Source organism: Diabrotica virgifera, chromosome 8, assembly GCF_917563875.1.
Source record: "Diabrotica virgifera virgifera chromosome 8, PGI_DIABVI_V3a".
In the NCBI taxonomy this organism is placed as follows: Eukaryota; Metazoa; Arthropoda; class Insecta; order Coleoptera; family Chrysomelidae; genus Diabrotica; species Diabrotica virgifera.
The window spans coordinates 183,619,984-183,647,952 of NC_065450.1; the positions used below are offsets into that span (position 1 = coordinate 183,619,984).

Consider the following 27,969-nt stretch of genomic DNA (forward strand, 5'->3'; position numbering starts at 1 on the left):
GTATTGACTTGGTAAAAAACTCTATAGAACAAAAGTTGCTTAGAATTAGTCAGTTTATAGAATTCCGAACTTATTTTGGACATATAATTTTTCACCCCCGAGAAGGGGTGAAAATCACCCCCAGGGCAAAAGCACACATTGGCACAATATCACTTTTTTTCTTTGACTTATTAGCAATGTGTATGCCAAATTTAATGTCAATCCAAGCGGTTCTTTAAAATTTAGAGGTTTTGCAATATTTTACCGTTAAAGAACGTACTATTTGGTTTGTAGTTTGTAGTGAAATAACTAACAAATTATTTTTGTAACCTACTTTTATAATATAAAACAATAAAAACGTTTTTCTTATTTATAGGACACAATATAAAAAAAGTATTATATAAACAATTATTATTCAAATCAAAATGTCAATTTTAAAAACAAAAAGGATACCGGGAATCGAACTCAAACCTCTGGTTGAAAGCCAGGTATCCTAACCACTAGACCAGAGGTTCCCAACCAGTGTGCCGCGGCACACTGGTGTGCCCTGAAGTCCCTGTAGGTGTGCCGCGAAATTCACGTAACAATACATTATGATTATACTCATTATAGAGTTTATTTACCCAAGTGTGCCGTGACTGAACGAATTTTTAAGTTAGCGTGCCTCAAGCTAACAAAGGTTGGGAACGGCTGCAGTAAACCATATTGAATGTTAGGTATGGAGATAAATGCTTGCCATATAAGTTCTAGTGCAACAGTATTAAAATAACTATGGTTTTTTGGAATATTATAATTCAAGGCATCCATGTAAAAGCTATTGAATATTGCATTGTCATCGAGTTCTGAGCTAGTAGGGAACTAAATTCAGAACTCCAACTAGTAGGGAAGCTAAAATATATAATAATTACTCCAAGATTTTGAGGCACAACAACATGGGTATCGTCAGGTCACGTGATTTTGCTCGAGCGAACGGACTCACTGCGATAGAGGACGCAAACAGCTATCGGCATACGCTCTTTCTCACACTGCTGCTTACCTATAGCGCTTTTCATTCACATACACGCGTAATTTGTTTGATCACCTGGCAGTTAGAAAATTTCAAAAAAAACCTGTCTTTTTTAGAATATTAATTTTTAATATTAAAAAATACTCTGTCAAAATAACAATTACACCCCCTGTCTGGAAAGAAAGTATGTAGCTATGCATGTATAGTTGTATATTTTATACTTGTTAATAGTATGTACCGGGTGTCCCAATAAGAATGGCTCTCGGCCATATCTCAGGAACGGTTTATAGTAGAGCTTTGAAATAAAAAATTTTATAACAAAAGTTGCCTCAGGAAAAGTCTGGAAATTATTTTCATAATTGTGGGTCCACCGCTAGAGGACGTAATTGAATATCAAAAATAAAAAAATCTAAATTTTACAAAATTTTCCTAATGAAGGGGCACTGGAAATCCGATTATTGTATTCTTCATAAAATTCTGCGCATATTTGATTTAACAAGTTTAACTCTACCTTTGCAAATAAGAGGTGGGGGTGAGTGGGAACCTTGTTATGAAAAAATGGCTGTAAGTCCGGTTGTGCTAAATCAAATTTTGAAAACTGGGTCTTGTTGAAGACAGATCTTTTTCTTCAATGTAAGCGTGATAATTTTGAACCATCCTAATAGTAATAAGCCAGCTGGGAGGCGTTATTTAATTTTTTTCAGAAATCTAGTTTTCTTTGGAAAATATTAAATACAAGTATGCATTTTTAATCATACTTTATAAAATTAGATTAAATTAGCAATAGAATAGCGAAAACCGCATGTCGATACCTTTTGTCTATCTCAAGATATCTCGAGAAACGTGTAAATTTTATACATAACTCTTACTATCACCGGTAAACTAAGTTAATGAAAAGTAGTGTGAAAAACAAAATAACATTTTCTAGATGTCAACGTATAAAAATATAATTAATTAAAACAACAATATAAAGAGAAACAATACTATTAAAATTAAATATAACACATAACAAAAAGAACTACTTAGTGACGACCTAAATATTCAAATTGTTGCCCATCATACACTACTCTAGAATACATTATCCAGAGAATACTAAACGCCATTCAAAGCATATCGAGAGCAGAAATTGAGACTGCTGTTCAATCTACTCTTGAAAGAGTAAATGTTTGCAACGAAAATGATGGGCAAAAATTCGAACGTTTATGTCATCACTAAATAGTTGTTTTTATTTCTTTGTAATAGGGCTTTTCAACGCTTCTCATTTGTTTCGAGCCTCTGTCATATGCCGTATAATCCGTGTATAATATTAATATACGAGATATGAACGAGGCTCGAAACAAATGAGAAGCGTTGAAAAGACCTAATATACGTTGACAGCTGGAAAATGTTTCTTTGTTGTTTCCATAGCACACTACTTTTAATGAATTATTTCGTTTACCGGTGACAGTAACAGTTATGTTTTTAAATTTACACGTTTTGTAAGATATCTCGAGATAGAAAAAAGGTATTAACATGCGGTTTTCGCTATTCTGTTGCTAATTTTGTCTAATTTTGTAATATGGTATTAAAAATGCATGTTTGTATTTAATATATTCCAAGGAACACTAGATTTCTGAAAAAAATTAAATAACGCCTTCTAGCTGGCATATTACTCAGTTAGTTGGTTCAAAATCATAACTTTTACAAATGTATAAACATTCTCAATTTCTTTGCAAAACGAAAATGCAGCAGCTGCATAATACTCTGGTTAAAGCGGAGAGTGCAGGAAGAGTCTATACCGGTTTCGGAGATCTTTTTCCCCTCATCAGTAAACCCATATCCTCTTCTCTCCGCTTTAACCATTTACCATAGCTTAGGGCCTTCCCGAATTGCAAAGAAAGAAATGTCACGGATAAACTAGGGCCATCTACCGGAAAACAAACTAAGTTATCAATCGAAGCAGCGCAGAAAACGACAATAAATATCGCCTCCGTAACACCAGATTGACAACAGGTGGAATACTTTCTTTGGTTACACCTCCTGAGACTTTTACAATTTATAAGTCATACAGGTGCCGAGAAAATTAAGATGAGAGAATTTTAAATAATTCACAACTCATCTACTCAGCATGGTAAAGCTCCAACAAGAAAGATTCCTTAATACTCAAAAGAGTAAATGAATTAAAAATGTATAAACATTCTCAATTTCTTTGCAAAACGAAAATGCAGCAGCTGCATAATACTCTGGTTAAAGCGGAGAGTGCAGGAAGAGTCTATACCGGTTTCGGAGATCTTTTTCCCCTCATCAGTAAACCCATATCCTCTTCTCTCCGCTTTAACCATTTACCATAGCTTAGGGCCTTCCCGAATTGCAAAGAAAGAAATGTCACGGATGAACTAGGGCCATCTACCGGAAAACAAACTAAGTTATCAATCGAAGCAGCGCAGAAAACGACAATAAATATCGCCTCCGTACCACCAGATTGACAACAGGTGGAATACTTTCTTTGGTTACACCTCCTGAGACTTTTACAATTTATAAGTCATACAGGTGCCGAGAAAATTAAGATGAGAGAATTTTAAATAATTCACAACTCATCTACTCAGCATGGTAAAGCTCCAACAAGAAAGTTTCCTTAATACTCAAAAGAGTAAATGAATTAAAAATGTATAAACATTCTCAATTTCTTTGCAAAACGAAAATGCAGCAGCTGCATAATACTCTGGTTTTGTTTTCCGGTAGATGGCCCTAGTTCATCCGTGACATTTCTTTCTTTGCAATTCGGGAAGGCCCTAAGCTATGGTAAATGGTTAAAGCGGAGAGAAGAGGATATGGGTTTACTGATGAGGGGAAAAAGATCTCCGAAACCGGTATAGACTCTTCCTGCACTCTCCGCTTTAACCAGAGTATTATGCAGCTGCTGCATTTTCGTTTTGCAAAGAAATTGAGAATGTTTATACATTTTTAATTCATTTACTCTTTTGAGTATTAAGGAATCTTTCTTGTTGGAGCTTTACCATGCTGAGTAGATGAGTTGTGAATTATTTAAAATTCTCTCATCTTAATTTTCTCGGCACCTGTATGACTTATAAATTGTAAAAGTCTCAGGAGGTGTAACCAAAGAAAGTATTCCACCTGTTGTCAATCTGGTGGTACGGAGGCGATATTTATTGTCGTTTTCTGCGCTGCTTCGATTGATAACTTAGTTTGTTTTCCGGTAGATGGCCCTAGTTCATCCGTGACATTTCTTTCTTTGCAATTCGGGAAGGCCCTAAGCTATGGTAAATGGTTAAAGCGGAGAGAAGAGGATATGGGTTTACTGATGAGGGGAAAAAGATCTCCGAAACCGGTATAGACTCTTCCTGCACTCTCCGCTTTAACCAGAGTATTATGCAGCTGCTGCATTTTCGTTTTGCAAAGAAATTGAGAATGTTTATACATTTTTAATTCATTTACTCTTTTGAGTATTAAGGAATCTTTCTTGTTGGAGCTTTACCATGCTGAGTAGATGAGTTGTGAATTATTTAAAATTCTCTCATCTTAATTTTCTCGGCACCTGTATAACTTATAAATTGTAAAAGTCTGAGGAGGTGTAACCAAAGAAAGTATTCCACCTGTTGTCAATCTGGTGGTACGGAGGCGATATTTATTGTCGTTTTCTGCGCTGCTTCGATTGATAACTTAGTTAGTTTGTTTCATAACTTTTACATTGACGAAAAAGATCTGTCTTCAACAAGACCAAGTTTGCAAAATTTGATTAAGCAGAACCGGACTCACGGCCAGTTTTTCATAACAAGGTTCCCACTCACCCCCACCTCTTATTTCCAAAGGTAGACCTAAACTTGTCAAATCAAATATGCGTAGAATTTTATGAAGAATACGACGATTGGATTTCCAGTGCCCCTTCATTAGGAAAATTTTGTAAAATTTAGATTTTTTAATTTTTGATATTCAATTACGCCCTCTAGCGGTGGTCCCACAATTATGAAAATAATTTCCAGGCTTTTCCTGAGGCAACTTTTGTTATAAAATTTTTTATTTCAAAGCTCTACTATAAACGGTTCCTGAGATATGGCCGAGAGCCATTCTTATTGGAACACCCGGTACAGATTCAGATGCAATCTTCTAAAGTTCAGATGCACCCCCAGAAAATAATCCTGGGGCGCCCATGCAAGCATCTTGCACAGTTAAAATTTCTCGCAAATCGCCTGGCCTGTTTATTTTTTTAAATTTGGATATTTAAATTTACTCTAAAGTCACGTCAATGATATTTTTTGTAATAACAATTTTTACCTTTTTTTAACTTTGGGGGGGATTTTTGGGGAAAATAACCGCTACCCTCCAGCCAGACCGGCATTTTTGTATTAGGCTATCATGGAAGAGTTACCGGAAAAAATTTCAGATTGCCTAAAATACCTACTCAAAAATGTCGTAACAGCTCTCATGCTAATAGGTATAGGTACTAATTCAGCGGTTCTCAACCTTTTTGAGTTATGTACCACCTACAGTTCCTTTTATTATTTTTGGTACCACCTATATTTTTAGATTGTTTTATCAAGACTGACTAAGTACTACAATTTTAATTTTTTTTGTGTTTTGTGTACCACTGCAAATAATGATTTGTACCACCAGTGGTACATGTACCACATATTGAGAACCACTGTACTAATTAATAGTATAAAATTCTATTAAATTTTAAAATATTCACCTTTCTTGTCGTCGACCTTGAATTTAAACTATGATAGACACAAATAAGGTTATTGCAGACATATTTGCTTCCTCGATAATAAACCGGTATTCGTAATTTACAGTTCCCTACTATACTATAGACCAGGCCATTTAGTACTAAAAACACCGGAATAAATCCGCTTTTTAAATATAGCACTTGGAGACTTCTTGCATCGTGTTCAGGATGACCCCAGAAAAAAGTCTGCAATGGAAAAATGGGTGGAAATGTATAATTGCATTTTAAAGTGCATAAACATGTCAATTATTTAGGGCCAGATTAGTTGTTATCCGGGTAGTTTTGGGGTCACTGAATACGAATACGCCGTCAGAAAACTGACCCCTGGAGCACCTGGTGCCCAGGGTTATTATTAAGGTACGTCATCTGGAGTTTCGAGGATGTCCGGCACTAAATTGATGCAAACAGATTACTAGGGTTTTTTTATTGCTAACCACGAAAATGTTATCAGAACCGACCCCCGGAGCACTTGGTGCCCAGGATCATTGCTGAGGCACCTCATCTTGTCATCTCGTTCTCCGAGGTTCGGTTCTGATGTCATATTCATGTTCAGCAACCCCAAAAATCACCCGAGTAATCTGTTTGTACCAAAACTGTGCCGAAAACTCTTGAAACTCCAGAAGATGACGTGTCTCAGCAGTGACCCTGGGCACCAGGTGCTCCGGGGTTGGTTCTGATGACGTGTTCGTGTCCAGTGACCCAAAAAACCTCCTGAATAATAAAATATTGCCCTTAATATACTGATTTTGACATGCTTAAGGTAAAGTGCCCAAAATCCTCCCCTGTCCTAAATTCGTCCCCCACTGTAACTTCTATTGACAATACTGCAAGCTTGCGAGAGAGTAAGGAAACTCTTCAAAACGATTCAGTTTACTAGTGTCAGTGACGTAGATTCTTTGTTCTGTTCATTTACTCTTTAATTTTTCATAAATAGTTTTTGTAGTAGCTTGTTACAGTGTGTAAAAATTTTTAAATACTTATATTGGCTCTTCAAGGTAAGTTTAGACTTCTTTAGCGATGGATAATAATAGTAGAATGCTCTTTGAATATTATATTTGAGTTGTTACAGCCGTGTAGTTCTACTCGTTTCGTCACGAACAGCAGTCATGTTTTATATAACGAAATTCCTAAATCCGTCCCCTTTGACGTCCACTGGTCTCATCAACCGATGATGAGGATAGTTGAAGTGTTAAAGATGCACCATGTGCCATTTGTGGAAAACGTTTTTGATAAAAAAATTGAAGAGAAAAATGGATTATGTGTTCGGAATGCTTTAAGCGGTGTCATGAGATGTGTTCATATTCAACCAAAGTCAAAAATTTTGTTTATGATTTGTCTGGATGTGTAAATAGATATAACTTATGTATAAAATGTATAAACATGTTCCTATCTCAATAAATTTAATAAAACAAGTTTAATACTGTGTAGTAAAAATGCCTTTTACAAAATTAGGCTTTTATTCACATAAAACTTGACAGTAGAATTAATTTGAATGACAAAACAATTAATCAATAAAATAAACAATGACAAAAGAATACTAAATTATACTACATTCACCCGGCCCTATTTTTGAACAAAATCTTGCAAATATCGTGGTTTATTTTTAGTTCTAGCTGATTTACGGCTAGATTGAAAATCTGAATTTTCCAATCTTGGTTCATGATTATCATCAGGTACTTGATTGGGTTCTTGAATAGATAAATTTTCTATGTCCTCTGGTATTGATTCAGTAGTGGAATTCTCTAGTGTATTATTTGAACTTTCATTTTCATCTTCATCATTATCTTGATTCAATAATTTCAGGTCACCTCTAGGAGCTAAATGCTTCGTTGAAACTGTACTTTTCTTTCCGTTTGGATACTGTATTAAGGCGTAATCTGAATTGGCTTCTAAAAGATCAACCTCTTCAACTAAAGGATCAAACTTACTTTTTCGTACAAATTTTCTTAGTAATACTTTGTCTGAATCTTTAAGCCATGATGGAATAGAAGTTCCGCTAGTTGATCTTCGCTGATATGTAAACAAACGTTCATGAGGTGTACAATTGGTTGCTGTACACAGTAAACTTCTTATAGAGTGCAGAGCATCTGGTAGAACAGTCTCCCATTTAGTGATGTCTAAATTTTTGGTTTTCAATGCTAGATTCACTGCTTTCCATATAATTCCATTGTATCTCTCGACTTGACCATTTCCTCCAGGGTTATATGGTGTTGTTCTACTTGAAGATATTCCTTTAGAGTGTAGATAATTAATAAATTCTTGTGAAGTAAAGCTAGTTCCCCTGTCAGAATGTATATATGCCGGCATTCCATATAAACAAAACATTTGATTCAAACATTCAATTACTGTCTGACTGGATGTATCTGAGCATGGAAAAGCCCATGGAAATCTTGAAAATTCACCAATGATTGTAAGCATATAAGAATTTCTAGAAGAACCGGGTATTGGACCTTTAAAGTCAATATTCAATCTTTCGAACGGAGCTGTTGATTTAATTAAATGTGTATCATCTTCTTTCTTATAAAATCTGGGTTTAATTTCTGCACAGATTGGACAAGAGGTAATTACGTGTTTAATTTCATCTAAAGAATAAGGTAAATTTCGAATTTTTACAAAATGGTGCATACGAGTAATCCCAGGATGCGATAAATCTGAATGTAATTGATATAACTTGCTTGTATTATTTATATTATTGCATATTCTTGATAGTGCATCAGCTGCATCATTAGCCTTTCCTGGACGATAGATAATATCATATTTAAAACAAGAAAGCTCCAAACGCCAACGCAAAATTTTTTCATTTTTGATTTTACTTGTATGGTTTGTATTAAACATGAACGAAACTGATTTCTGATCTGTGATTAGTTTGAATTGTCTTCCTAAAAGATAGTGTCTCCATTTTTTCAATGCTTCAACGCAAGCATATGCTTCTTTTTCAATTGCAGAATGTTTTCGTTCAGAATCTGTAAGGGTACGTGAGAAAAAAGCAACGGGTCTTCCAGATTGACTCAGAGTGGCAGCAATAGCAAATTCAGAAGCATCAGTTTCAACAATGAGAATTTCTTTTTCATCAATTGTCCATAGAAGTGCATTAGCTATATCAGTTCTCAACTCCTCAAAAGCAAATACCAAGTCAGGACCTAATGGAAATTTCTTGCAATCTATAAGACCTCTAATTTTTGCTGAAAAATTATTAACCCATTTTGAGTAATGTGAAAACATTTCAAGTGCCCTCTGAAGACTTTTAAAATCATTCGGAACTGGTAAATTTAGTAGAGGCTTCAAGCTGTCTGGATCAGGTTTCATTGTAGAGTTTTCTATTGTATATCCCAAAATATTTATAATTTTTTGATTGTAGTGACATTTATTTTGATTTAAAGTTAACCCATATTTTTTAACAGCATTTAAAAAATTCTGTAAAGTTAAATCATGTCTATCTTGATCCTCACCACCAACTGTTACATCATCTAAATAAGCGTAAACACCTTGTAGATTTTCTTTTTTTATGATAGAATCAATGGCTCTCTGAAAACATGATACTCCATTGGTAACTCCAAAAGGAATACGACGGAATTGGTAAAGGCCTCCACTTGCCTCGAAAGCTGTAAATGGTTTGTCAGATTCGTAAATTGGTATTTGATGATATGCGTATTTTAAATCAATTGAGCTAAAAATTTTATATTTTGCTATCTTAGACACCAGTGAATCAATATTCGGCAACGGATAAGCATCAAGTAATGTGAATCTATTTATTGTTTGAGAGTAATCAACTACCATCCGACGTTTATGATTTTCGTTTTTAGTTACCAACACTTGGGCCCTCCAAGGTGATTTACTTTCTTCAATAATTTCTTCTTTAAGGAGACGTTTTATTTCTTGTTTAATAAATTCTTCATCTTCCTGTGAATGCCTGCGAGATTTAGTAGCAATAGGGTGACAATTTTCTGTTAAATTGGCAAACAACGAAGGTGGCTTAATTTTAGCTTCAGTAAGACAGCATATCTTAAGAGGTCTTCTTGGTCCTCCAAATTTAACTTCTAAGCTTTCATGTTGTTTCATAATATCTTGACCCAAAATCACATCTGTACAAAGATTGGATAAAACTAAAACTTTTGTTTGATCATATTTTTCTTTATCAACCTGAATGTTTATTAAACAATAGCCTTGAATATTAGCTGAGAATGACATAGATGCCATAGAAACTTGGACCCCTTGTATTGGAAAAATTTTAAGCTTATTTTCAATAGCGAATTCATGATCTAAAAAAGTATCTGAGCTTCCAGTGTCTATTAAAGCGTTGGCATCAATTTGGTTAACTGTTACTTTGGCTATACATTTTGAAAGCGATTGAGGTGTTTCCATTGAAGAAGCGATTACCATTGTAGATGCATAAGTTGATCTCGTTTGACTTTTCTTTGATTGCATGCACATTTTAAACCAATGTCCAATTTTATGACAGTTTTGGCAAATCGCAGCCCTTGCTGGACATACAGATCGAGGATGTCTTGGATGTCCACAAAAATAACAAATCTGACCAGGTTTTTTTTAACAGAAGCTAAAGTAGTTTGTTCTGAATTTGGATGACTACAAGATGCTATATTATTTAATGCTGCATGATATATATCAGATTGTTTTTGAGAATCTTCTAAAGATCTAGATTTAGATAATGCTTCGTCCAAAGATAAAGAACTAAACTCTAGTAATCTTTGACGTATATTAGATTGAACGAGACCATTAATAAAAGCATCACGAATATAGTCATTTTTATTTTCTTCTGAAGAAACTGCTTTAAAATTACAATTTTTAGCCAAAAGCTTTAACTGTTGAGCATACTGATCTATAGATTCGTTTATTTGTTGTTTTCTTGTAGCTAGAATATGTCTTGCGTAAATCTCATTTGTAGGTTTAATATACAATTCTTCCAAAATTTTGATAGCAGAAATGTATGTTTTTGCTTCGCTTATGTAATCATATACTGAATGTGAGACAAAATTGATTAAAAGCATGTACTTGTCTTTATCTTCTAGCGATTTTTCTGTAGATTTATTGCTTTCCAAAAAATTCTTAAATGTTTCGTACCAGTGTTTAAATTCTTTGGCGGCAGTTTGGGAGTTTGGATCAGCCTCTAGTTTATCAGGTCTAAAGTACTTCTCCATTGTATATTTGGTATATTTATGTGAATAAAATTGTAGTAAAAATGCCTTTTACAAAATTAGGATAAAATGTATAAACATGTTCCTATCTCAATAAATTTAATAAAACAAGTTTAATACTGTGTAGTAAAAATGCCTTTTACAAAATTAGGCTTTTATTCACATAAAACTTGACAGTAGAATTAATTTGAATGACAAAACAATTAATCAATAAAATAAACAATGACAAAAGAATACTAAATTATACTACATGTTTAAATAATGTTTCACAAAAAAAAATCATGATTTTATCTGGGAATGGGTGGGGGACGGAATTAAGATACCATTTCTAAATAATCTAAATTTGCCTTATTTTAATTATTTATTTATTTTTGGTTAAAGAAAATTTATTTAGTAGAATCGTACCAGCAAAACTCTTAGGTATCAACTTAAAACTACTATCATTTTCTATATCTGGGGACCTACTTAATATATTTTTATCGTTCTTTTTTAATTTGTATGTAATCATACTATCGTTATTAATCATAGAAAAAGTAAAGGTATACTTTAATAAATAAATTATCTTCAATAAATATCTATTAAAAATCATTTATTTATTAAAGTGTACTTTAACTTTTTCTATGATCATACTATGATTAAAAAAATAGATTTTTGTAAAAAAAATATTTTTTCAAGAATTGTTTAAAAAAATTAGACTGTTTATTAATTAATAAATTTATAAACAAATTGCATATTTGTAATGTACGTAGAAATTACATACAACTTAAAAAAAGAAAGATCAAAATCCATTGAGTTGATCCGGAGATACAGAAAATTATATTCGTTGTAAATTTCTTTTTCAATATTTTAACTCGGTGGATTTGTAGCCCTTTCCTGACCGGCTGACACGATCGTGAGCTCATGTTTATGTGGGTATCAATATCAAAATAAACATATTTTTACTAGGAAAGATGATATCAATATGTTGTGTCTATTGTGTATTATCAGAGTAACTGAAATTATTTAACGAATTCGCGCTTAGTTTGCAATAGTATAGTGTGTATTTTGACGACAAAACCGGTAAAGGTAAGTAAAAGATATCTTGTGTTTTATAAGTGTTTATGTTATTGTAATGGGGTTGTGGTATAGATAAAGTTTCAACTTCAAGATAATAAACAAGATTTAAGAAATTATTGGTTTGTTTGTAGAGATCTTGTCCCGTAATGTTTGAATATCACGATAGTGAGTTGCCGTCACACATTCAATTTTTAATAGTAGGAAATTAAAATACTAAATATTTATTGGTTTGACTTTTTATTAATTTTTCTATATTTTAATGATAAAAGTAGTTTTTCTAATTATTACAGGTGTGCCTCTCACCCACGATTTGGCTCTAGAGGTGTTAAATGATGGTAACTAGTCCGAAATAGATGATTTAGATGGCGAAAATGATGTTGCTTTTGACGTTCAAATGTTTAAAAATAACACTGATGACAAGGATATTGAAGAAACTGTATTAGATGAAGAACCTGTATTGGATGAAGAACCTGTTCCTTCAACGAGCTCTTCTTCAGCAAAGAGGCAATGGAAAGACATGACATTTCAGCAAAAAAATTTTGTTCTATTTTAGTTAGTATGTAATAGCATATTAAACATTTATAAAAATAATTTATATTTGGCCCTAATGGTGTTTTACGTTTAATAAAAATGAATTTTTTCACACACTTACGATCCTGCATTCATAGAACATAAGCCCAGAGCGCACGAACGTGACATGTCATTTGTGACAGATTCAAACAATGAATTTTTTTTCTGCATTTTTTACACCATTTTTAGATACCGTATATCGTATTTATTCAAAGGCAAAACTTCATTTTCACTCAAAAGAAATTCAGGCCTGAAAGGGGTAGGTTCCCCCTAGTATTATCTAGTTTGAACTACATTTTTCAAAAATCGTAGAGGTTGCTGTGAAGGTACAATGTTTGTGCAAAATTTTTAAGAAAAAATACAAATCCCATTCTTTAAAATGGCATTAATGAGATTCCTTAATTATTATAAACAAAAGTTATTCTGTTAGGGAAGGGTTAAAGTTAGGGGAGGTACTGTGGTTCTCAGGATGCAGCCAGTTTCATAATTATTGAGTACCAATTCAAATGGTGAACAATGATGGTCAAAAACTATGTTAAGTTATTCTAAATGTTTATAAACTACAAAATATCTAAAATTTGGCATTAGGATTTTTGACTATATTAATTATTTTTTTTATCTTTTTTTTAATACATTTTGATACTATCTACTTTCATTTGGCATACTCAGAATTGCCCTATCTTCATTATTTTCTGTCTTATCTTATTGCAAAATAAAGATCTCTGGGATAAACAAATAGAATAACTCTTAAACTAATCAATGGATCGGTCTCAAATTTTGAAGGTTTGTTAACTACGCCAATACCTCACTTTGGGTGAATCACTAAAGTTCTAAGGTAGTTTTAGTAAAAGTTATTAACAAATAACTATTTTCACTTATTTTGCAGTTTGCGTAGCAACAAATTAACTTTTTAACTTTCAAAAATCGGAATTTTAAAGGTTTTTCAATGTTATAAAAAACTGAATTTTGTAATTTTATGTCAACTATTTAGCTTTTGAATGGAGTGAAAAAAATCTAAAAAATCGCGATTTTGCACTAAATTGTTAATAATTAAAAAACGGACGCGAACTCTAGGCAGGAAACAGGTAGGTTTTCTTCCTATAGGTCTACAATAACTAAAAAAGTAGTCAGCTACCTGGATCTTTGAATGTTCCGAGAAAATCCTTATTACTCTGGACTACAAGGCTGGAGGCACCAAAATGAGTTATAATCAAAAGCAGATGTAATATACTGCACAGATACGTAGATAGATTTCTTTACATTTGTTCCGCTGTGGATCCTGCCTGATCTTGATTTCCTTTCTTTTGTTTTTCATTACGATTCTTAAGATAACCAAGTTAATTAATTAAAAATGTTATCCATTCGAATTACGTTATAAAATATTACATAATATATTGCTCTGAGTCATATACCCATGATTGCGGCCCTGTGCTCAGATAAACATTTAACAAATTTATTACAAGCAACTTGACATTCACTTCTATTATATCATTTTTATATCATAGCTTAACTTCCGTTTAGTAAATATTAGGTATTTACCTACGTAATTTCTATATAATATTGACTTATTCAAAATAAAGATAAGAATATTGCTAGTAGTGATAAAAAAGTTAAACCGTTAAAGACCCTATAATATTTGATAAAATTACTCATTATTTAAATAAGCGATACCATAATTTGGAAAAATATTAAATTAATGACGTTATATTATACCAAAGAATATATATTAATAAAGGTCTGTATTCTTTGATTATACAGTGATCACGTAAAGGTTGGAATAAATTCATTTTTTTGTGAATGGGCGATTTGGGAAATAAATCCCGAAACATGTTGATTTTTATTAAATTCTGTTGATCTTTTTTAAATTATCATTTTTTGGCATATACAGGGTGTTTCATTAATAATTGTCCATATAGTAACTGGAGAAACCTTAGCATAAAATACGAAGATTTAACCTAAAACACTTAAATAAAATGTGGTTCCTTACTGAGTTACAGGGTGTTTTATCTAAAAATTTAAAAATTATTTTTGCTCAGCATTTTAAAACTGTTCGACGTATCCTTTTCATACTTGGCAGAGAGTGCGACTACTATACACCCTACTAAATTATCATAAACAAACGTTTCTAGATACTACCAGAGGCGTACGACAGGGGATAGTGAATGGTTGACCCTTCTCAAATTCTACGACACTGGAGGAATTACTATTTTTGTGCCATTTTTAGATTCTCCAATACTTTCTACGTAAATAATATACTCTTCATTGGTAACGATAAAGTTATTAGTTTTCGAGATATTTGAAGTTAAATATGAAACGGCACAGTTATTTTGATTAATTTATAATATGATTCATATGATTAAAATTTAAAAATTATTTGTACCCAGTACTTTAAAACTATTGGGCGTATCCTTATCATACTTGGCAGAAAGTGTAGGCACTGTACACCCTACTAAATTAAGATAAATAAACGTTTCTAGCTACTACCAGAGGCGTACGACAGGGGATAGTGGTTGGTTGACCCTTCCCAAATTCTACGCAAATGACGAAATTGCTATTTTAGTGTAATTTTTTGAGTTTCCAATACTTTTTATGTAAATAATATACTCTTCATTATGTAAAAATATCGATTTTAATGGTTTTAAATATGAACAATAATTCATACTCTCCATGATAATATGTAGAAACGCATGATAATATGTAGAAACCTTTAAGGGCCAGCACATACGGTGAAACGAAACTGCAACGAAACCCTCTTGAAATTATTAGTTTGAAATTTGAGTCAACCACACACGCCGCAACCCCAACCCTCACATCTGTTTTCTGCGAGAACAGACATATGTTAAATGTTAAAATGTCAAGTTCAAGTGATTAAAAACTTGTGATTATGTATTTATATCTTCGACAAAGAAGAAGGTGTAAAAGAAGAACTATGTGGATATGTTACCGGCCAAACCCGATTTCAGGACAAACTAGTTTGGCCTAGGCCAAACTAGTTTGTCCTAACCGCCTTAGGATAAACTAGTATGGCCTAGGCCAAACTAGTTTATCCTATCGCGCGTAGGCCAAACTAGTTTATCCTAGGCCAAACTAGTTTATCCTGATATAAATAAACACACTTCAGGCCAAACTAGTTTGGCCTAGGCCAAAAGTAACTGACAGTTTCAGTTTCGTTACATTTGCGTTTTACCGTATGTGTTGGGCCTAAGGTTTCTACATAATATTATCATGCACTCATCGTTTCCGACACGTAGCGTAGTCTCCGAAAAACCTGATTTTACAAAGAGGTGTCTGATACGATATGTTCCAGACAGTGGAAATTGTTCATATTTAAAACCATTAAAATCAATATTTTTCGGAAACTAAACGCTACGTGTCGGAAACGATGAGTGCATGATAATATGTAGAAACCTTAAGTATTAAATTATCAAATTTTTTCTACAGAATCATCAATAAAATTAACAACCACTATTTTACAAATATTTTACAAATTTGGTACGAATAAAAAATATTCAGTAAGAAGCACTGCTAACTAAATTCTACAGTTAATAATTATAATAATAAAAGGGAAGGAAAGTACATATTGTGATATTCCATTACTTTAAATTCCGATTAAATTTTTTATTATCAGTGATGATCAATTTTTTATGGGTATGTTCATTATTATCAATATTATCAATTAGGGGCCGTCCATTAATCACGTGATGTTTTTTTTGGCAATTTTTAGCCCTGCCTCTCCCTTGGTAATACCTGGTGGGGTTTCAGACTACCCCTCACCCTCACCCTCCTATATCACGTGTATTTTTTAGTACATATCTACCAAAAATCGTATTTTTTAAATATTTATAAAATTCAGGTATAAGTGTCATCTAATATTAATATAAAAAATTAGAGACTACAATAATAACATTTAACGGTAAACAGAAAGGTTGCAGGTTGTTGATTGACAGAAAAAATAATGAAAGAAATGCAAAAAACTTTTTTGTACTAAAAAATTTTGTCGAAATTTGAAATTTGTCGAAAAATAAAAATTTTCAATCGCAAATAACTCGAAAAGTATCAACTCGAAAAGTATTCACTGTCACCCCCCAAGTAAAAGCAACCAACAGCACAAGTCCAACTTTGGACTGGAGAGTAAGTAGAACCTAAGTCCAAATTTTCATGCAATTCGGAGTTGACCCTGAAAATTACACGGTATCGCCGTATTTCACGTTCATTTGCTGAGCTATAGTTGTTCAATTTTAACTTTGCTCATGCGTCATGATTCATTTTCAAACAAGTATACATATATTATGTACATTGTGTATACTGTGCATTCATAAAGTGTCGAAACGGTCTATTATCTCATCACCAAATTATTTTCAGAGTTAAAGCTCTGACAGGTTGATTTTTATTTTTAAATTATGATTTTTTGACGTATAGTACATAATAGTGACGTCATCGATTTGGGCGCGATGACGTCATCGATGATTTTTTTAAATGGGAATAGGGGTCGTGTGCTAGCTCATTTGAAATGTGATTCAATTCTCTATTCAGTAATATAAAAACATTAACATCATTATTTAAACAGGGTCGCCAAAAAATAATTTTTGGATTAAAATAATTGACGCAAAAAGAAGAATGTATGTAATTTATTTAACTCAAAATACATTTTACTGATGCCACATAATATAAGAAAAATTGTTTATTTCATAAGTAAACATTGCTTTTCGCTTAAATTAAATATCAAACAGCCACACACCTGTCTCTTGGCAGTTTGAACATTTAATTTAAGCGAAAAACAATGTTTATTTGTCAAATAAACATTTTTTTCTCTTTTCTGACAGCAGTAAAGTGTATTTTCAGGTGAATAAATTACATATATTCTTTTTTTTGCGGCAATTAATTTAATTCAAAAATTATTTTTTTGGCCACCCGGTATAAATAATGATGTTAATGTTTATATTACTGAATAGAGAATTGAATCACCTTTCAAATGAGCTACCACACGACCCCCTATTCCCATTAAAAAAATCATCGATGACGTCATCACGCCAAAATCTATGACGTCACTATTATGGGATATACGTCAAAAAATCATTATTTAAAAATAAAAATCGAACTGTCAGAGCTTTAACTCTGAAAATAATTAAGTCATCAGATAATAGACCGTTGCCACACTTTATGAATGCACTGTATTTATATAGGTACACATCGACAAACGTTTCACTTTATGTTTTGACTTAATTTTTTTTAAGTGAATCGTGGCGCATCGGAAAGATAAAATGCAACAACAATATACGTTTTAGATAGATTTTTACGTAAAATCGACGATTTTTTTTTCACAGATAGACTGAGCTAATTGTAGTGATGTCGTGTGTATGAGAAGATATTCAATTTTCTGTTAATATACCCAATACCAAACACATCCATTAAGTAAATTGATTATTACTTCCAGTTATTAAAATCCAAGGTTTTGGATCACTGGCCGTGTCAAAGGTTTCGTTCTAATTTATTAGTGGTTTTTACAATTACTATAATTTCGCGTACCATAAAACTAAGCCTAATAATCAAATATGTATATCCATTATCACGAGATTAATAGAAACTTGTCCATAATACAAAGTAATGACGCAAATTCTGAAATTAACCTAGTAATCCAGGGAAGTATGCAAAAGTTAATCATTTTTAGGACTTCCCAATTGCCAGGTAAATGACGACTTTAAACAGGTGTTTAAATATTGTTAAGTATTAAAAGAGCGTAGGCGCAAAATCTCGTACCAATACATTTGAAATGTATTCATTTTTTTCGAATCCTGAGAAAATTAATGAATATTTTTGAAAAATTTAAACTCAGAATGAAAGATTACATTATTACCGAGGGCCGAAAGTTCCTTAGAATACACATACATTTCTTTTGAATGAGATATTGGAAATTAAAAATCACACTAAATTTTCTCCTTTTTTTTTCACCCCTTTAACTTATTAAAATAAACATTATAGAAGTTTTCGGGGACTTTCGGCCCTCGGTAATAATGCAATCTTTCATTCTGCATTTAAATTTTTCAAAAATACTTCTAGTCTATGCAGATTATCGGAGAATAGGCCATGTTTGGAAAAAGTTATTTACCAGCAATTTTATTGCTGAAAGTGAATCTTATGATTGTATATAATATAGGTATGCAAAGTCCGCAGATAGTGTGCTACTTTTTTTTATAAACAAAATGGCGCCCGAAAATCGTGTTTTTTTTTCAATTTTTGCTGTATAACTCCAAAGATTTTAACTTAACACCAAAAATACCCAAATAAAAATTCACCATAATTAAATTCTGCATAGAGACGTGTTTTTCCTGATTTACTTCGACGAAAATTTTCCCCGGAAAATGCGGGTTTTTCCAACAAAATCTTTAATTGTCAACTAAAATTTTAGATAAGTAATTGTTTATCAATAATTAAATAAGCCCTTTTCGTATAGATTATAATTCCAGAAGCCGATTAAAAAAAAAATGAACAGTTTAGCAACAATTGAATTGTTAATTAAAAATTTACGGTCGCTATAATAATCGCAATAATAATTATGATACATAAGAATAGCTATGATTTTTGTATAAAAAGACACTGTACCTATCGGGTGTACTTTACAGAATTGAAATTGGTCTATTTAAGCGGCCTTATAGGTCTGGATCCCGCGTATGAAAAAAAAGTTGATTAATAGCAAGCTGAAAATTTGTTAATAGCTTAAGGATGTCTAGTCGGATAAACTTTGATATATGGGAACACTGGAACAGGGGCAGTTTTAATTGTGGAACAGGTTAAAAATTTGGAACGGTCACACCACGAAAACGGCACATTTATCTTGTCCGACAGAACAGACTTAAACTCTCAGAACAGAGATTAAACTCTCATGCAAAAATCAGACTGTTATTTATCACCTGTCATAATTCCTGTCATTTGACATATTCTACATGTTCCACTCATTAAAACGCCCATTTGGTGACGAATAGCAGTCTGATTTTTGCATGAGATTTTAATCTCTGTTCGGAGAGTTTAAGTCTGTTCTGTCGGACAAAATAATGTGCCGTTTTCGTGGTGTGACCGTTCCAAATTTTTAACCTGTTCCACAATTAAAACTGCCCCTGTTCCAGTGTTCTCATATATCAAAGTTTATCCGACTAGACACCCTTAAGCTATTAACAAATTTTCAGCTTGCTATTAATCAACTTTTTTTCATACGCGGGATCCAGACTTATTAGGAATATTTTAAAATTATAAACAATTTTTTGGCTTATAAACAAATAGAATATCTCGGGAAATATTAAATTAAATTAAATCATGAAAACGGTATTGGAAAAAAAGCGGCAGGACGCTTCTTTTAAAAGAAAAAACGTTTAATTGTGATGAGTGGTTCCTGAGATACAACCGGTCATAGTTGACCGGCATTTACGGCAAAGATATAAACAATAGGATCATAATTATCGAACCATCACCTTTTTATTTTTGTCCTCTTTCTCCACACCAATTTTCATATCTTTAAAATACTCATAACATATATTATTATAATAAAAACTATCGATATTACGAGTGAAAATTGTCAAAAATAGCAAAATTCCAATCAAAAATTAGGTTGAAGAAAATGTAATATCAAAGTTCAAAATCGGTATACGTTAAAAAAATGCATTTTCTCGGCTTCCCATGGAGCAATTTTCTTCATTCTTTTTTTGTTCCCAAGTAACTCAGTAGAGCCATCTAACTAACACATTATTAAATGTCAAAGTTGCTTTTGTTTTGTTATAATAAATTAATATTGATTATAACAAAAATTTTTAATTTGTTTAAATAAATATTGTTCAATTAAATTATACAGCTTTCACGTGAGAATATTTGTGTTTTTAACGTTAAAAGGTACACTTGTAGTAAGTTTATCTAAAAAAAGTCTACAACTGGAAAAATATGTAGTTTTCTTTTCTTATAAATAAATTAATCTATTATAACAAAACAGAAGCAAGTTTGACATTTAATAATGCGTTCGTTAGATGGATTTACTTGAGTTACTGGGGAACAAAACAAGAATGAAGAAAATTGCTCCATGGGAAGCCGAGAAAATGCATTTTTTTAACGTATACCGATTTTGAACTTGAGATTACATTTTTTCCAACCTAATTTTTGACTGGAATTTTGCTATTTTTGGCAATTTTCACTCGTAATATCGATAGTTTTTATTAATATATGTTATGGATGCAGAGGATTTTTCCAAAGTATGAACTAAATCCACTGGGGCCTAATTTCTATAAAGTTTGTGCGGGCTACTTTTCTCGACAGCGGTAGGTCTCGTTCGAAGGACGCGAAGGTTCGATCAGGAGCGTAGCAAGGGATATACCAAGTTCCGAAGAAATTTCTTAAGAATTTTTAGTTTTATAACTAACTGCAATGTGGTTAATGAAATTTACTAACTCTACTCTACATTATGTAATTTATAGATTAAACAAATATTTAACCATCTTTTTAATTTGTAGGTAATGTGGCATCACCCATGGCAGGAGCAACTCCATACCCGCCACAGCCTTACCAACAAGCCGCACACGACTACAGCGCCAACCCACCTCCATACGACGTGGCAGTATCTCAACCACCTCTTCAACCACCCCCCAATTCAAAGGAGGGCTACGTCAAGCAGTCCCCTTACAACCCAGGGTATAATTAAGTTCTTCTCATCCAACCGTTGACTGTTTTAGTTGGTTCTTCTTACATTTCGTTACTTAAAGAAGTTGGCAGAACTTTTTTTGTTTATAATTAAAGTGTGTTTAATGTTATTGAAATAGAAGAGGTGTTAACGCGTTGACGGACAGTGCGTCAAATGTATAAGCAAGTGTTGTGACACTATATGAATTTTACAAAGTAGAATAAGGAAATTGCTGAATTTTTGCTTTTAGCACTTATAGTTTATGGAAACAATAAGTTTTTTAACATTTTTTGTAAACACGTGGACAACAACCATGGATGTCGTGTCATTCATATGCATCTCTAGATGTAATATGACAAAAATCTACCGATTTTTTGTCACAACTCGTATTTTAAAAATGTCGTCTATAGACGTTGTGTCACATTACATCAGTGGAAATTAGACGTCTATAGACGTTCTGTCCGTCAACGTGTTAAGTATAAGTGTTAATTCTAAAAGTGATAAACGAGGACGGTGATTGAATGACTGTGAATAGAAAATTTGTGAATAAGGAGACAGTGTATGCCTTTACGGAGATATGCACGGTATCCTTAATACTGTAAGGAATAAATTTATATTAAAGTATTGTTTTTCAATGGTTCCTTCTTCAATATCTCTTAATCCGTTTAATTCAAGAAGTCATGGACTGGACTCATTTTAATAATTGTTTTGGGGTTTTTGATCAAGTACTAACATTTAAGAAATCAGCCGTATATACAGTGTAAATCGTTAAAAATGTAGTTTAATCTCAACAAACTTTTATGTTTAACGTTTAGGAAAATTTCTTGTCAAATGTTTTCGGATTTCTAATATCGATTTTTTATCATTCAATTTATTTCAGCAAAATTTTAACTCGTTTTTTCTGTCGCATTGCAAACTCTCAATTATTTTTTTTAGCATAACAATATGTATGTATACAAGTGAATAATTTTCATTTATATTTATACCCTTTGCAACTTTTTTGTGAATAATTATCATAGTTATTGGATGTTAATATGGATAGAAAATAATCTTCTTTATGATGTCAACTTATAATTTAAAAGTATTATTATCAACAATAATTTAGACAGTGAACAATCAACAAAAATAGCTGTAGTCCATTATTAGCGCAAGTACTGGAATTATGTAGCTGCACATAGAACCTTGGAACCATAGGCGTATATAACCTGCAGAGCTTTACAGACCAATAAAACAAAATATATCAATCAATCATCAGTAAAACCTGAAAGAAAGTAATCCCACTCTAATATAATGAACATAAGGGTTCACATTTTGACTATCAATTTAAAAAACATGTGGTATGTTTTTCTTAGTTGAGTATTTGCAAAAACGCCATGTACAAAACGGTATAGAATCATTTAAATTACATTTTGAAAGTTGTAAAAATTAAAATTAAAACGACATAATGTCGATGACTTAAGACTTCGCCGAAAGGGAACAGGGGGTAGCTCAAGATAATAATAAGAATTGTATTACTTTCACTGGGAAAATAAATAGATGCATGAGTGCAGTGACAAAAAATAAGAGATATTCATATTTCAGTAACATTAGACAATTATTTATAATGATCTAAATGTTGATATTTTCAAGATTAGAAACGTTGTTCTAACATGTACAGCCCATTAGATGTATAAATGACTTCAATTATATTTTATAAACTCCAAGGAACTATAATGTCCTACAAATATACACGTTTCGAATCTTGAAAACTTAATTTAACCGTATAAATAGGTTTTGATACTCGTTTCTATTGATGTCAATATAATAGATAGTCTTGCAACAATTTGTCGATCAGTTACGATGCGTATTGTTTTTATTTTAAAGAGATTATGTGATAAGGGAACTTTTATGCAGTATTATCTGATAGGATGAGACTTTGTAAATATGTACTACTGTTTATATAAAATATAACCATAAATAAATGTAATCGCAAATGAGTAATGCTACGACATTAAAAGATAAAAATTATAATCGTATACAACTACTAACTTAATATTTTCTTAAACAAGTGCTTCACTAACGTTACCCCATGATGAAATTAGTTAATACGAGCCCTAAATGTTGGGACACGAAAATTTGAAAACGTTCATCTTCACAACTGTTCAATCACAAATTAATCCCTTAATTTGTAATGTCACATTAATCTTAACTTCCTAATGTTTTATAGTTTCACCGTGTATAATTGTGAAACATATCGATTAATAGTTTAATCACCAGTTTATTTAACTTCCGGCAAGTTGAATGAATTGCCAAATATTGTTGCAATAGTTCCTCGTTTAAATTATATTTGTCAGCTTTCAAAGTATGTACAAAGTTTTTGTTACTATGCTAGAGACATTAACCTTTATGTCGAGATGTACTTTATTGGTAGGATTTTTTTTTATCCGGTTCGAAGGATAAGTGGACAATTCGATGTAATAAAGTTTCGAATTGTCTCTAATGATCTGTGTCCGTTTTTTCTCGATCGGCGATAATAAATAAATGTTGAAGTCGTTGAGTAAAAAAAAATGATTTTATTGACAGCTACTGAATTATTACACTACAGTTGTTGGTTAGATAAAATTTTATAATAGACTGCGCTCAAAAGAGCCCATATCCCCTAATTTATAATTTTACCAATAATGTACACCTCAGCATAAAGGTTAATGGCCCTAGCATAGTAACAAAAACTTTGTACATACTTTGAAAGTTGACAAATATAATTTAAACGAGGAACTATTGCAACACTATGTGCTGTGATACCTCGTAAAGTGTTGCGACGGCCCAGTTTGCAAATTTTCACTAGTAATCCTCGATCCCTATCAAACACAATTCCTGGTCTACCAAAAATTTTGTCTAGTTTGAGCATTGCCACTTTCACGATAATGCTTAAGTATGTCAGCAACTGTAGACTTAGCCAGATCTAATTTTTTAGCAATTTCCAGAATTTTTTACTCTGACAATATTTTTTAATTATCAATTGGTGAAATTTAGTATGTGGATTGGTTAAAATTGTGAAAGGTTGTAAAGATGAACGTTTTCAATAAATTTTGGTTTATCCGAACATTTAGTTGTTAGGGCTTGCACACCATTGTTCTCGAAATTGAATCTCTATTTAAAACATACAACTCATAATATGTATTGTACATTCTATTTATCGTATATTGTAAGGTCTTTAGCTTTAGTACCCTTGTGTATAATATAGCCGAATTCAGCAATGTTACAAAAATAATTTAATTGCTTTTAACTGATCTGTTTATTTTTTATAAACTCTTTATCATTAAAAAAATAAATATAGATGATTGGGTTTCGATTTAATTCGTGTCTCTCACCATTCTCCTACAGGTGTTTCATATTTTACGTTTCATCAGGGAAGACTTTGTGAACGGAGAGACTCTGTATCATTTTATTAATAATATTCATCTCTTAAAAGTTGGTATGTAAAAAAAGCTTTATATAAATTTATTGTCTCATGCTGTAGGACAATACTGCATAAATCATTGTTTTTCTTTATTTTTAAGACTGTATAAAAGCTCAGACTTTGGTTTAAACCTTATTAAATATATGATCAAGTTCCATTTTCTATTTTACATATACCCAATGAATGACGCTTACCTGTAAATTGATGAAGATGGTAGATTTCTGCTAAATATGAGAAATTTGTTATAATTGTATAACTATTCAGATCATACATAGAATCTTTTCTATAAAACGAAAGTATGGTATTTAAACATGTATGTGATAGGAATGACGTGGACCTAAATTTATAGAATAGTGAACAATCTTCATTGTGACTGGTATAGTGGATAGCCACGCTCCAATCAGAAATTTTCCAAAATTTTAACTAAACCAAAAAACCCTAATTTAATCGGAACATCCGACGGATGGGTAGTATGATGAGAGATTACCCAGGCAACCAAATAACGTTTACAAAACGTTGAAAAGACGTCATATGTATCACCAAACCACGTCAGTCTATCACGTTTTTTCGACGTCGAAAGTCACGTGAATTTGTCCCACCATAATAGACGTCATTTTTATTACGTTTTAAATACGTGATATCAAAAACGTAGTTTTTAGGTCGTTTTTAAGATTTATTTTTGATTTTATATTTTTAAAAATACACAATAATTATTCGTATGGGCATTGTAGGTATTGCAATTTTTCCATTTATCTGTTTTAAATTTAGCACATAGGCTAAAAGTAAAACCAAATGGAAGACTCTAAAATGCATAGAATTACAATACCCTCAATACAACATATTTATACTTACTGTATTAAAACTGAAACAACATATAAGGGAGCGTTCAAGTATTACGTAACGCGATTTTTGAAGATTTTTGACCCTCCCTCCCCTCTACGTACGCACTGTAATGGGCGTTTAACTATTACGTAACGCAATTTTTGAAGATTTTTGACCCCCCAACATGCGTTACGTAATACTTGAACGGTTCCTAAACTAATAAATAATTTATTAACAAATTATCCAGCATAATATCTTAATTTAACACTGTACATTAAATCAAAAAGAATCATGAACAACTCATTGTTGGGAATACCTGTATACAGTAATACATGAGCATCAATTTTCTTCACCATCTCAAATCTTGTAGACTGCTAAAGCAATCTTAGAAGGCTAAAAATTAATTTAGTTAGACTCAGTAACACATAACTAGTTCATTAACAGAAAATAAACAACAAAAACATAACCTCAAAAGATTGCAAGAAGAATTACTGCATTAAACTAACTCACCTAAGCAAAACGAATAAAAATATCTTAATTAACACGTTTCTTCAACTAAATATCTAAATGAAAAGTCTTATTTTACCAAACAAAGCACGTAAACAATAAATGAAAAATTTCTTATGACCATTTAACGTTATAAACGAAATCGTTTGGAGTCAAAGTCAATAAGCCCCTCCCAATTTTGTAACGTCAGACTTAGGCTGTCTGAAGAAAACGTTTTTTATACGTATTTTAACGTCATGAATCTTACGTATTTAAAATCACCTACAAAAGACGTTTATATGACGTAATGTTCAAACACGTGTATGTATTCAACCAAAAACTGACGTTTTCTCAACGTTATTGACGTCATTTGGTTGCCTGGGTAAGTCCTCCCATGACGTTTGACATTCGTGTTTCTAGAAATAACCCGATTTTACATATGAAAATAACTTAAACATAACTTTAATTGATATATACGTTCAAAAACGGAATACTTTAGATATTATTTTGTTTTTTAGATGCACAACTTATTATAGTATATTTGAAAACTTTCCTGAAATTAAAAAAAACATACATACAATAAGGTATTATCATTGTTTATATAGTAATAGTTGGTCAACGTAACGAGTAAATTTGTTTGATTCTAATTGAGACACTCACCAAATGTCACCACCATTTCTGTCAGGGTTGCAATGTCACGCGTAACTAGGATAAATCCAAAATGCATAGACACCAAGTTGGATACGACCCTATACAGAACACACCAACTCGCATACATATTAAGAAAAATAAATATAAATTTTCAAGGTATTGTTTGTAAATAGGTGAGCCATTAATATTGAAAGTGATGTCCCTGTCAAAATGTATGAAAGAGTAAGTATAATGTAAATTTTTTCCTAATACTTTATACACAAGATGTCACAAAAGTTGAATCTAAAAATACAGTATTATTAGGGTTATTCATTAAAAATAAAGTGGATTATCTACTCCTGGTATTACCAACAGTGAAAGTGAACTACCAATCTTAGACATGAAGATCAACAAAAGTTAGGTGGTACTTCACAACTTCAGACTTCAAATTTGATTATTTACAGAGATAAGTATTTTCCGCAGTCTGAGTAAAACACTGTACATATAACGTGAAGCTGATGATGAATGTCGTGGTTGCAATACTTTATTTGGGTGGACACGCGCCAACTCGCAACTTTTAATGACAAACATTTTCAAATTAAAATGTATACCGGCCAATTCGAAACTTTTCAATTACCTGAACCTGCCAACTCAAAACCTTCTACAGGTGAATTCGAAACCAAATGTTTATTGATAAACTCCAATTCTATATTACTTCACTCATTTTAAAGCTATTTCAATAAACTAATCGGTTATTTTTTCAGTTTTTTGGTAAAATCTAACTTATAGATGAAAATTCTTAAAATCGGCTATTTTTCATTTAAATTGCCAATAAATAAATAAATTGAGAAAAAATTGGTCAGATTTACATAAATTTTGTTATTCTATCCATATAGAAATTAAAACAATAGTTACATATAGTATTATATTATGTAGTTACACTGAGTGTCATAAAAACCGTGTATTGTTACTTATTTCTTTGGGATATTTCACGTGATATCGAGAAGTTTTATTTTTTACATAAGTTATTAACGTTTAACTGACTCAGGGCCGGTTGTTCGAACGCTAATCAACAATGATCACTATCAAATATTTAATTACTGTCACCAACTGTCATTGTCAACTTTTATTGGGTTGCTGAAATCATAATTGATTATAATTATGAGATTAGTTAATCAATTAACATAACAATTATTAACATAATTAATTAAGTAATTTCATAATTGTAGTCAATAATTATGATTTCAGCAACCCAATCAAAGTTGACATTGACAGTTGGTGACAGTAATTAAATATTTGATAATTATCATTGTTGATTAGCGTTCGAACAACCGGCCCTTAATTTATAGTTTTATAACCAACAATTAAGTATAGCAAGATTTATAAAACCTTGTTTAAATTGTTTGGTTTCAAAAATGTGCATTTTTGACATCAAATTTTTGAAAACCA

The 27,969-nt window shown here is 31.9% G+C and overlaps 1 protein-coding gene across 15 annotated transcripts in view; it reads left to right on the top strand.

The window, feature by feature from the left end:
• Positions 1-24,739, top strand: part of LOC114342596 (nematocyst expressed protein 4) — a 236,263-nt gene extending 211,524 nt beyond the window's left edge. For all 15 annotated transcript variants that reach the window (XM_050658127.1, XM_050658131.1, XM_050658130.1 and 12 more), the window contains one exon: positions 20,977-24,739. In XM_050658127.1, the coding sequence (XP_050514084.1) occupies positions 20,977-21,164 (188 nt within the window). In that variant the 3' untranslated portion in view covers positions 21,165-24,739. The remainder of the gene's footprint in view (positions 1-20,976) is intronic.
• The last annotated feature ends 3,230 nt before the right edge of the window (positions 24,740-27,969 follow it).